This window comes from Gallus gallus, chromosome 14 (assembly GCF_016699485.2).
Source record: "Gallus gallus isolate bGalGal1 chromosome 14, bGalGal1.mat.broiler.GRCg7b, whole genome shotgun sequence".
Taxonomy (NCBI): Eukaryota; Metazoa; Chordata; class Aves; order Galliformes; family Phasianidae; genus Gallus; species Gallus gallus.
The window spans coordinates 13790834-13803480 of NC_052545.1; the positions used below are offsets into that span (position 1 = coordinate 13790834).

The 12647-nt window shown below is 44.5% G+C and overlaps 2 protein-coding genes across 8 annotated transcripts in view; one reads left to right on the top strand and one right to left on the bottom strand.

The window, feature by feature from the left end:
• The window catches only part of TMEM204 (transmembrane protein 204), a 28622-nt gene extending 21903 nt beyond the window's left edge, over positions 1–6719 (bottom strand). The window contains exon 1 of the mRNA XM_415054.8: positions 5666–6719. Coding sequence (XP_415054.1) covers positions 5666–5945 — 280 coding nt within the window. The 5' untranslated portion in view covers positions 5946–6719. The remainder of the gene's footprint in view (positions 1–5665) is intronic.
• Positions 1–12647, top strand: part of IFT140 (intraflagellar transport 140) — a 77631-nt gene that overhangs the window by 52176 nt on the left and 12808 nt on the right. The window lies entirely within an intron of this gene.

The window sequence follows — 12647 nt, forward strand, 5'->3', positions numbered from 1 at the left end:
AGAAGCACAAGAGTAAGGATTTCATTTCAAAACAATTAAGATGAAGGCAATAAACAGAATCACAGTCCCTGGTTGTTGACAATCAGCATCATTTTATGCCTTCGTGTTATCGTCTTTGGACTTCTCATTTCTCAGGTTGATTTAGGTTTTGCATTATTTATGTTAATCTTTGAGATTTTGGGGGAGGGGAAGAATGAATTAGGAAGCATTGAAGCTCTTTAAAGGTATCTGTTAAGCAAACAAGAGTGCTGGGAATATCCAAGTGCACCTTTTATCACGTAACTCATCATGGGAAGATTTAATTGAAACGCTGCCTCTTCAGTAGTTCTGTTTCAAGGGTCTGAATTTAATTGACAGCAAAAAAGATCAGAGTGTAATTTCTCTTCAACAAATGTCCCATAGTATATGGAACTTTGAAACCCTTTCTACACAAATATCTTTTTGCCTGTCTTATTCTAAGAGCAGGGCTTTCCTTAAAAGGAAAGTCTTCCTTAGAGAATCTCCATGGGCAGCCATATGGCTTAAAGATCTTGGGAGTCCTCAATGCACTCTGATGCTGGATGGATATATTACCAATTAGAGAAATAAAAGGGGGGGGAGGAATCAAGCAGTTCTGGCCCAATGAAACAAATGTTCTGTTATTGCAGCCAGACATGATGATCCTTGTAGGTCTCTTCCAACTGAACTATGGCAGCTTAGTAAAATCTTAAGTGGTTTGGAACTTTAGGACTGAGTCCATAGCAAAGTAAAATCCATGTTAAAGTGAGCATTGACTCCAATTTGAAGAGCACACTTCTTAAATTTTACCTCCAGAAAGACTGCATATTTGCCTCTGCTGCTGCAATTAGTCATTTCAGTAATTGAAATGCTGATCACATTGCAGGTGCTAGGAAGGGAAATCACAAGCTTGGAGCTACCAGCAGTGTGAACTGACAGTGTCTGTGCAACAGCCTCAAGCAGGTTATATCTGTGGGCAGGCACCCATGGACACAGTAGGCGACTGGCTGTATTAAATCCCTTGGTAGCTGTCTTTTCCAAGTGCAGTGGCCTCCATTCTTGATCTGTCTATGTAGAAAAACTAATATGATGCTCACTGCTTGACATGGCCTGGCTTCAGTCCAGCCAAACATCAGCAGCCAGTGTCACTCTGAATTGTTACCTCTGCAAACAAAAGCCAGCACTGTTCCCACGCAGAGCAGCAGCCTGGCTTAGCACTGCTCTTCATAGTGCAAGTGTCTGCATAAATCATGCTCTGAGGCTGGCAGGTGTTTATATTTAGTCCTTCTGGAGTCACGTAGTCATTTGTGATGCCGTGCCTCTCCCTGACACTGGTTATGCCACTTGTATGAACTATGGCTATCTTGCCCTCGGCATCTGTAGTAGAAATAAGCATCCCACCACTGGGATTTTCATTCAGACCTTCTGGAACGAAGTGAAGTTTTAAAAATTTTTCTATTCCTGCAGTTCCAAATTGTTCATAGTGTTCTTCAGACAAAAAGGCACAGAATGTGACCTTTTGCTAGCAAATAAATGAGCTCCATCTGTCCAGAGAGCTGGTAGTGCTGTGAGGCTCAGGGGCATAACTGTACTGTGCAGCATGGTCAGAAATACCAGTGCTGATTTCAAGCACTCTGGTGTGCTCATATGGTGCTGGGTGCAGGGCCAGGACAGCAGAGAGATGACCGAGCTGAACTCCTTGCTCTCGCTCATGTACGGGAGTGGAAGGCTGCCTGAGCAGGCAGGATTCCTTGAAGTGCTTTGAAGAGAGAACATGCTATGTGAGTGCTCAGTGCCTTGAAGCATCATCTGGTGGCTTGCCCTTATTGGAAAAACTTTGACTGGTATCCTCCTAACTGGGCTGGGATTCTCAGCATAAGCAAAGATTTCTGATAACGTGTTGCTGCTGAAAGGGAGCTCTCTGCCACCATCACACCTGCATCGCTCAGCATGTGCTAGAAGCAGTGCTTGTTGGACTCCTGATACCACTGCTAAATCCTACAGAGTATAACCAAGCAAAAAAAAACACCCCAAACCTGAAACATTCCACTCAAAACCTGCATATTTCCTTGTTCTTAGTCATTTCAGCTGGCTCACAGAAGCTTTTTAGTATCACAGACTGCTAAAGGAAGGGTGCAGGAATGTGTGGCCAAAAGAGAGGGAAGGGAAGATGTGGTTAAAGCCAGAAGGGACTGCCTCCCCCCTTCCAGAGGCACTGAGGTGTTAGTTAGGACAGAGTTGAGGTTCTTCCCCTCAGAACCCCAGTCACCTGCATTTCTTTCATGTTGTACCTTGCAGAAATGGTTCACATTGAGATATTTAATTACTATCTAGTTTTTCTTAAGCGTCACTGACTTGACTCTTTGGACTTTTTCCCCCCTATTTCTAATCTCTCTTTCCTCATGGTGACTCTTTGCAGCATCTATAATGTTGCACATACATATTTTGGTATTTATTCTATCTGTTCTTTACTGACTTTAATACCCTTGATGCAGTGTTCATATCATATGGATTAAATGGAAAACACCTTAATTTTTCTCTTGCTTCAGTGCTTTGTGTGTTACGATGTGGTAATTTACACAGATGTCTCGTGAGTGGGGAATTGGATCAGAGAGGTTTTGGTATGGAATTTGACTTTCCATCTCCAAAGGGGCTTTTGGCAGAAGTGCTGTATCACATTGACTATTTCTGTCCACTTCCTGTGTGATCTTCTGACGGAGCATTTTTGTCATTTTTTACCAGACGTGCAAGACTTCATTTGTTATTTGTTTCAATGTGTTGTAGTGTATTTTCGTGTGGATTCTGACATAGCGAGCTACTTCCCTTGTTCTTATGGAAATCATTTTGTTTGGGCTGTGTACCCAAGGGTGGAGAAAAACCTGGCTTTGTGTCCTGTGAAAGAAGGTTTGCCAATGATTTCAATGGGAGAAAGAATGGGCCCTTAAATTATATTCAGTGAAAAGCAGTTTTTAAGAATATGCATTTCTGCCAGTGAGGGAGGCTACTTACAGCACTGCACTTAGTTGGCTGTTGCTTACATAGTACTTGAAATTCCCACGGGTTTAAGTTTTTCCTGTTGAACTGAGATAAACTTGCCTCACAAACACGTCCATGTGAATGTGTCAAGAAATGTTATGACCAGGATTGTGTCTTTTCTTGCATTCTATTGGAAGAACATGCTTTTCCACTTATTGCTCTGAGTGGCATCCAGAACGCTACACCTTAACTCTGAAGAAGGAATTTTTCCTTCAAAAAGTTGTGCATATATATATAAAGAGAGAGTAGAATCATAGAATGGTTTGGGTTGGAAGGGACCCTTAAGACCATCCCGTTCCAACTTGCTGTAGGCATGGACACCTCCCTCTAGACCATGTTGCTCACAGCCCCATCCAACCTGGCCTTGAGTGCTTTCGGGGTGGGGGGTCACATCCATCCATTTATATGTATTATACACACACACACACCAGTGTCATTATAGCTGACAGATGAGGATTGCCCTTTATACATCACTAATGTGATTCATCATTAAAGAACATCTTTGAAGTTATGAAATCATGAATGCAGGATCAGGCCCATGTTGACAAGGTGTATGACCCATGGAAACACATCTTGATCTGCAACAGATCAGTTTCTTCATTAGTTTGTCATGGTAGAGCTGCAGAAGTGAGATTTTCTTTTAAACACTCCAGAGACTGAAGATTTGACTGCTGCTCACTACTGGCTCCCACGTTAGTGCATGGATACTTGATGAAATGAGTCACTGGACCTCAAAATCCTTCTTTAAACCAGTATTTTAAGAGCTTTTTTGGTGTTAGAGAACTGGGGGAATGGGGGCAAGACTATGCTATGGTTATTATGTTTTAAAAAGTTCTATCACATTTTGCTTTTGTTTCATGTAAGAAATTGCTGCCACACCGTTTTGCTATGAAACCAGCTCTTCTGTGCCCATCTGTAGAGCACCACCCATCTTCTGAACTGTGTACAGCAGGAAATATAAGTCAGTGGGCTTAAAAAGCTGCAGAAGCCCAGTTCAGTACACAGGAACTTATTCTATCTGTTCCATAGAGATCGGGTACTTTTAAAGTTCATGAATGGTAAGCAAGCTTCTTAAGTCAGAACCTGACTGATCAATAATTATCAGGGCAGTCATTCAAGTGATGAAGTTACAGGTTGACATCAAAGAATTTTTTCACCAGTCTAACTCTGTTTGTCATTATTTGTCACAACAAAAATTCTGGTGGGTAAACCATGTTCAGGGATTCAGAGCAGTTGACACATTCTCCATGGGTGACTTTTGGGGATTTAATGTTAGCATGTGCACAGAAGGCAACCGCTGCTTTCTGGAAAACATGATGTTGTGTGGGCCCACGCTAAAACATATTTTGAAAAGAAATTCCTCTCCTATTTTCGTTTGGTCTCAAGAGGGATATAAGAGCCTTTAGGGCAGAACAGCATTTTTCCTTTTCTCCATATTTCAAACCAAGAAAAAAAAAAACGTGGAACCTTTTTTTCTTACTAATGCTACTGTTATGAGTCTTCAGAGGTACCAGCACGGTTTAAAAGCAGTATTAAAATCTCTAGAAAAAATCCTAGCGTCTGCCAAGGCATGAACTTTATAGAGATTTAATCCTTTAAATTCATTTCCTTGAAGGATCCACTTAGTGTTGGTTGAATTTGCCTGACGAAACAAACCCTGAGGCAGTGCTGCTCAGAGCCCTCATCTGCTGTCTGCTTGTTTGGAGGCCCCTGGGAGCTGCTGGAAGCAGAGGCTCTCTCAGTGAGTGCCTTTGGACCCATTAGCTGTGATTCAGCAAAGATGCCCCAGGTGGCCACAGGTATTCCAAGCACAGCTGTACTGCTCTAGCTTAGTGAGAGCGTGGTTTCAAACTCCATGTTGTGAACACGAGGTGCAGTTTTTTCATTGCTCAGCTTTGGAATTCTGCAAATTGGCTCACGGATTTGATCCTATCCAAAAATTTTAAACATCTGAAGTTATTTCAAGATCTCTTTTAAGATAAATGCATTCTTCAGATCCCATCAGTCTGAGTTTGCACGTGAGAATTATGCCATGCTTAATGATTTTCATATTCCTCAAGTAGAATACTTAAGTTTTTTCACCAAAGGTGTATTGCTATACATTAATACCTAGCTCAGCATAATCATTCTTGCCAAAGATACTGCTGTCCTCCAAATGAAGGAAAAAAAGGGAACTAACACAATATCTGAAAAATTTGGTTCTTTTTGTACTTTTTCAGTATTCAGAGCAGCTGTGATTAGGATTTAATGTCCTGAGAGGAGATGGGCTCATAGCAGGAATCCAAGAAGAGGGAAAGGCAAGCAGGGGACGTCTCAGAGCTTTAGACTTAAGTTTTCTGGATGGATTTTTTCGAAGTGTGTGGTTCCATATGCTATAAAACAGGACAGTGCAATGCAGATTAATTCTTTTGGGGAGGGAGGAGGAATCTTAGCTCCTTGCTGGTGGGTGGACATAATTATTCTCATTTTCCTGATTTTATTTTACTATTAACCTTAAGAAACGTTTAGAATCAAATGGTTAACACTGATGTCAGAGAGCTACGTGGACATTCTGCTGAGCTATACATTCCTCAGGACCAGGTACACCGCACCTATGACAATCCAGCATAAGCAGAGAAGAGATGGAACTTACGTTTGACAGTGCTGCGAGACTCCTGGAACCCAGCTGACTCCGAGCCCCAGCCCAGGGCTTCACACTCACGCTCCTCCCCTTGCCCATGCCTGCTGCTCGTGCTCGCTCCTGCCCTGCTCCTCTCTGCCAGCCAGCACATCTTCCAGAGCCCCACGCTGCGCTTACGCCCATCTTCCAGGGTCTGGTACACCCAGTTAGGAGTAAAGGCAGCCGCGTTGTTAAGAATAAGTGAGACCAAGGCTACCAACACAGCTGTGGCTACCAGTTTCTGGACAGTCATATCTGACTGTCAGCTCACCACCAGTCTCTATTAGCAGAAGACGCAAGGTCTCAGTCAGCTGCAGCACATTGAAATGGGACTTGAAACGGAGGCAGCTTGGGTAGGATGTTATGAGTGGCTAGAGGACATCACCGTTCATTCTCAAAGTCAACTCCAAAGGTGTTTCTGATGAAGCAAATGAGAATTTTGCGAGGTAGGTAGGATAATTCCATAAAATAAGAACAACAAGAAGCTTATTTAAGTCTCTGTCCTTCCCAGCTTTGGCTTATCCACCTTCTTGCACCTTGATGAGCAGTGCCAGGCCGGTGATGAACTGGAAGACGTGGAGGTCCATTCCCTGTGAGCCGAGGCAGGCGCTGTGGGGATCCAGGCTGCAGGCAGAGCGGGGTGCCGGCCAGCAGTGTGCCCCAGCGCACCCAGGGGCGGGGGATCCTCGCAGCCTCTTTTGGATGCACGCTCAGAATATCCCACGAATGCTGACAAACGGCATTCTTAAAGCCCGGCTGAAGTGCAGACGAATGTTTTCATCCCAAAGGAGCTAGGAAAGCTTGGAGTATCCCGAGGAATTTGTTCCGCCGTGTCTCTCTGAGCACCAGAGCCGCGAGTGGCGGGGGCTGGAGCGCGGACTGCCGTGAGGAAGAGGTCTCCCCCTCCACCCCCCCACCTCTCCACTCAGAGGAAATGGCTGTTTTTGTGGCTGTTTTGGTGAGCCTCAGGGCGTAGTCGACTGCAACAAACAGAGCCGCTGCCACGGCAGTCAAACATGAACAGGATGTGTTTCCTGAAAGGAAAAGACATATGGAGACTTCTAAAGTTGTCCCTCCTCCCCTTGGAGCGTCCCCTTCCCGCCTCACTCCTCCCCTCAGCGCGGGCCGGGGGGGCTGCGGGACATCGGGGTGCCCTGCGCTCGGATACAGACCCCGGGCATCGGGCTGCAGGGTTTGGAGCAGGCTGGCGTCCCTGCTTGGCGCCCTAGAGTGGAACCTGGCAGTCAAACGGAAAACGTAAAGCTGGGAGAAGATACGTGTGTGCCTGAACAACGTCGCGAGCGTCCTGGCAGGATGGAAGCGGGGATTGCTGGGCTGTGGCTGTGGGGCAGACGCGGGCCTGAGCCCTACATCCCGCTCTGCTGCCGCCGCTGCGCTCCTTGCTCTGAGCCCATCAGAAGTTTCTAAGCTGAACAAACAAACAAAAAACCCCACAGCTGCGTAAGGTGCAATGTTTGGTACTACTCGTGCCTCGTAAAGTGGGGCGGTGTTCTTGTTGTCAGCCTGCTGAATGAGGAACGAGGAGTCAGGAGGATGAGTGCGCTGCGCTCAGTGCACCTGAGGTGTCAGCAGTTCACATTGATGCAAGTAACAAAATGACAGTGAAAAATGTTTAATTTTAAAGCAGTTTTTGGCTCATCAGCTAAGTGTCATTGCCCGGAGTAAACATATCCCTACTGACGTGCAGACAAAGCGGAAATTTGTTTTAAGGAGATTTTTAGTTTTCCTGAGACTTGTTGCTAAGAGGGGTGGAAAATGGCTCCGTGAATCCCATACTACCCTATAGTTAGCTTTCAGCCATCAGAATTGAACGTGCAAAGCTTGCTGTAAATTCAGCTCCCCTCTGTGTGCTTGGTTCATTTCAGACCTTTAACAGATGAAGCTTGAGGCACTTTGTGCTTTCACAGCAGTGCAGCATCACTGTCTGTTTTTCCTGTAAGTGATTGGTCATACTGGTACACATCCGTGTTCTTAGAAATTTGGCAAACACTGCTATTGGCAAACATTTATATTCATTCTTCAAAGAAATGTCTGAACAGCAATGACCATATTTTTGTGTTGAGAGACCATGGCTTTTTTTGTTACTTTAAGCCTGCAGCAGGGCAGATGATGTGGCCATTGTAAATGATACCAAAGATAAACCTCTTCCACCCAGCAGTAAACTTGTCTCTGCTCCTTCCTGATTTTTTGGTCACTGATTTTTCAGTGGTCTGTTGAAGCCTGAGGATGCATCTTATGGTTGCAGTGAGGTGATCATCTCAGAAGAGGCTGTGTGATTTGATGTCCGTGTTGTCCCCCTGTAGGTGAGGACTGTCTCATTGCGGCTGATTCCAGGCTGGTGATGGTGGGAATGTTTCTGGGAGCTCCGATCCCTCCATACAAAGCAGATGGGATGGCAGCACTGCGGTCTTCACCCCACCCAGATAACGCACCAGCACGGAGTCTGTCTGAGGAGCGATGCAAAGCAGCGATAATTGCTGTCTGCAGTAATTTAGCAAGCATGTTTAGCAAGACTTTTTTTCCCATGGCAGAATTTCTGGTGTCTGGCCTTGTTCATAATGAGCTGTTTGCCATCTTCCGTGACGAGGAGCAGTTCTGTTCAGTGGTGGCTTAAATTTTCCCATGCAATTTGCATAGCAGCTCATAGAGCATTTGGGGTATTTCTGTGTGAGAAATAATGTATTTTTACTTTTGGAGTCTCAGTAATTTGGATAACTACTTGATTCTGTACTGAGTTTCTCTTTTTAGTACCTAATAAATTCTGTTTGCATTTGTTTATGCAGGACACAATCCATTGTTGAAACAGTGTTCCATAGGCAAGTGGTTTTTTTATCATTTATCATTCTACTCAACTAATAATAACATCAAAAGCTGAAAAGTTGGGGCATTCTTGAAAGGAGTAGGTTGGACCGAATGAAAAACAGCTGAGTTTTGAAAAGATCCAGTAAGTTTTCTTGGCTTCCTCTTACCAAAATGGCTCGGTAATTATTATTATTATTATTATTATTATTATTATTATTATTATTATTATTATTATTATTATTATTATTATTATCTCCTCACTGTCTCATTCAGGTTCTTGTTGGAACTTAGTGATAGTCTCTTCATGCAGAGATCTTATGCTTCTAGTAAAGAACAATCAGGGAATCCTCCCTGTCCTTTAAAAGAGAAGAAATCACAGCAGTGAACACTTCTCTACTGATAGATGTGTAGGAGTCTTAGTCCTTCCAGTCCTTTCTTGGAACTGAAATGACTTTCAGAACAGGAAGCAAAGAATACCAACGATAACCAAGCAGCTTTATTTCCATTTGTATAAAAATAGATAATTTTGCCAAATATTCCACAGAATACCATGTATTTAAAAAAATCTTAGGAAAAGGTCTGAGTGGGTGTCCGGAGGAATTGGGTAACTGATTTTCTTGTGCCTAATACAGCACTTATTGCAGTACTTAGGGTTTTGTTTGATATAATGCACACAAAATTATGGCTTGCTGTTGAATTTAGCAGGATAAGTTTGGAGTACGTATTCAATATGACACAATTGTCATTCTGTAAGACTTTTACTGCTTTATCAAGTATTTTGTTTCTGCCAGGAAAGAATTCATAGGAATAGTCCAGGCAGCTTTCAATGTTTTGAACATATATGAAAAATGCCCGACACCTTTCCCAGAAGAGCACTCATTTAATACGATGAACTTTCCCAGTTCCAAGAGAAAAGGCAGCATTCCACCAGCTCTGGCATTTTAGCTCTGTGTTGATTTTGCATTGATTTGAAGATAAGATGAGTGTTCATTTTTTAGATGTCTTTAAAGTTTTACGCAGTGCTTCTAAATGATGAGGTTGGAATCCCCATTAACCTTAGGTTGTCAAGTAGTGTGTCTGATGTGGCCGTGTCCAAGCCCTCAGTAGCCACTATGGTCCATGGCATGATGCTTTTGTCCTGTAACCAGTCTAGCAAACCATACACCGTGAAATTGCTTGTAAATGAATTAGTTGATCAGAATCACCTACTGTTCAGTCACAGGGTGGTGACGCACTGAACAGGTTGCCCAGGGATGTTGTGGATGCCCCATCCCTGGAGGCATTCAAGGCCAGGCTGGATGTGGCTCTGGGCAGCCTGGTCTGGTGGTTGGCGACCCTGCACATAGCAGGGGGTTGGAACTGGATGAGCATTGTGGGCCTTTGCAACCCAGGCCATTCTATGATTCTATGATTCTATGCTATATTTAAGGCAGATTGCATTATTCTAATACTTCTTTTGGGGCTAGTCAGGTGCAATTTCAAGTTACTGATATCCAGGCAAGGATGCACATAATTAACATTTGGAAAACAGTAATAGATGTTCTTAATTTTCCTTAGGAAGCAGCACCTGCTTTGTCCCATCCTTTTCCTTTGCATGGAAAACACCCAAGAGCAGCATGTAGGCAATGGGTGGAGGACAGGGACAGGGTGGTGCCCAGTGTTTGTCCAGGACAGCCCAGACATGGTTTACATTATGGTGAGGCTCACAGTAAACACTTAGCACCAGAACAGTACATCTACTGTGTTCCAGTTAGTTGAACTGCTGAGAATCTGTGTCCTTGTGCTCTGTGCTCGAGAAAAACTCTGCCACTTGCTCAGCAGTGAAACCTGGATTTCCCTCTCTTGTGGTGCAGGCTGTCTGAGGCACAAGGGACACTCACCCACCCCAGGTGCAGATCTGGGGATGTGGCCTTGTGCTGGACTTACAGGGGGAGAGTGGATGAGACTGAGATGAATAAATGCACTGTTTTTGTCGCTTGTTAAAATGGGAGGTTACGCTGCATGTCCTCAGTGATTGCAGCAGGAAAATCTACCCACCTCCCCACAGCATTACAGTATTACATAAATAACACAGTGTTGCAGATGCTATGTCTGATATTTATAGCACAGTGCTTAGGGTCCTGTTATTAAAGAGGGGCTCAAGTTGTACAGAGAGATTCTTTCTTCTCCTGGTCAAGATACTTAGAGATGAGATGGAGTGCAAGTATGTGCCGTTTTCAAATGTACCCCACTAAAGGGAGGAGGAGAGAGAGAGTTGTCAGATGCTTCAGACACGTGAATCTCCAGCACTTTAAATAATACTCCTTTTCCTGTTGTGTTTTTTAAATTTCCGTGCAAAACAAGCAATGGAAAAATATGTAGCGATAGAAGGGTTTGTGAAGTCAGACTGATGGATGCTGGAAGCATCATTTCACAGAAAAACAGATCCAGAAAGAAGAGAGCGCTGTAAGAAAACCTGTTTCATCAAATACGTCGAAAAACTTGTGTCTGAAGGGGCATCAAGGTTTTGTTTGGAATCTGTCGTGCTCCTGGCATGGCCTGAAGCTCGGGGTACAGCACAGGCAGTTTGCTGATGTGCTGCACGGGCAGGCACAGCTCCCTGAGGCAAGCAGGGAGTGCGTTCCTATGGCTCTGCTGTGGCTGCATCTGGTCTTTGTTAAGGTTCCAGTTGTGGCTAACGAAGCACAGATGTGAACTGCTTTCCAGAGGGAAGAAAAGAAAGAGGAGGAGGGGAAGAACAGGAAGTTCTCAGAATGTGGGCTGGGGGGAGGGTAAACCATCCTTGGCGTTGTGTGTGTGACTGCAAGGCCAGCCCTGGGAGAAGAGTTGCTGCCTTTTAAGGATGTAAAGACAGACGTGTCTTTCTCCCTGACCTACCAACTGTCAAAAAAGAAACTGTGTTCTTGCATTGGATTACGTGAGAATGTTCAGCTTCTGGTGTTTCTTGTTTCTTAACCTAGCTTGCATTGTTTTGTACATATCTAGAGACAGCAAAACTGAAGCACAGCTGTCCCTAGGGGTGTTCTGATGCTGGAGATGTCTCTCTGCTCACTGAGGAATAGAATAGAGACTTTTCAGGGCAAAGGTAGAACAGAGGTTCTGGCTGCATTTTGGTTGCTGGAGGTCCTCTGGTCTTCCTGCAGGAGTTATGGGAGGATGAACCCCAGTGCCCTGGCGCTGGCTGCCATCAGTGTGTGAGCTCAATCTGCTGCACCATCTTGCTGTGGTGTTGGCACGACATGATCCGTGCTGCTTCCCAACCTCCACTTGGTTGTGTGCTCTGTGGTGCTCAGCAGCTGTGTGCTTCTGCCTCAGTTAGGGAGCGAGACCGCCTGCGTTTTGCATGGTAGTTTGCTTCTGCACTTCACCTGGTGATGTCACTCTGATGCCTTTCTGGTTTTTAAATAAGATACAATAGATAAATTAATAATTAAAATAATAAATGCAAGCATCAATATGTGAATATATAATAGAACTTTATGTGCTTGTGAAAATGATCTTTGCAGAGGAACGGCACATTACTGAGTCAGAAATATTTGATCCCGTATCAGAAGAAGGCTGTAGTGCATGGAGGGTGGTGCTGAAATGATTGCTCTCTCAAAGCAGAAACAGAAACTGAATTGCAATAGTGCATGTATATACCTTTATGTATTCATCCAAGGCTGGGCTGGATGTGGCTCTGGGCAGCCTGGTGTGGTGGTTGGCAACCCTGCACATAGCAGGGGGTTGGAACTGGATGATCATTGTGGTCCTTTGCAACCCAGGCCATTCTGTGATTCTGGATATAACCAGCTTCTGCAGCTGGACCACAGGAGAAGATTTGGCTGTGGATTCTCCATCCATCTGACAATGAAGCTGTTCTTAGCTCCAGTGGGAGAATAGGAACTCCTCTGCATTATTTGGATGAAACATTCCTTCAAGCACTTCTGAACGGCAGGGACATGAGAGGGAATAGTCAGAGAGGCAGTGTTTTCCTGTTGCAGGTACTCAACATGCTGGTGAACTGCTTCTAGTGCGTTGCTTGCTTTGGATGAACGCATGCAAGCACTGCCCAGCTGTGAACACTTAGAAATTCAGTGTGTTCTGTCCAATCTGGCTGCAGTGCTGAATGTGTAATGCGTGCTCACCATCT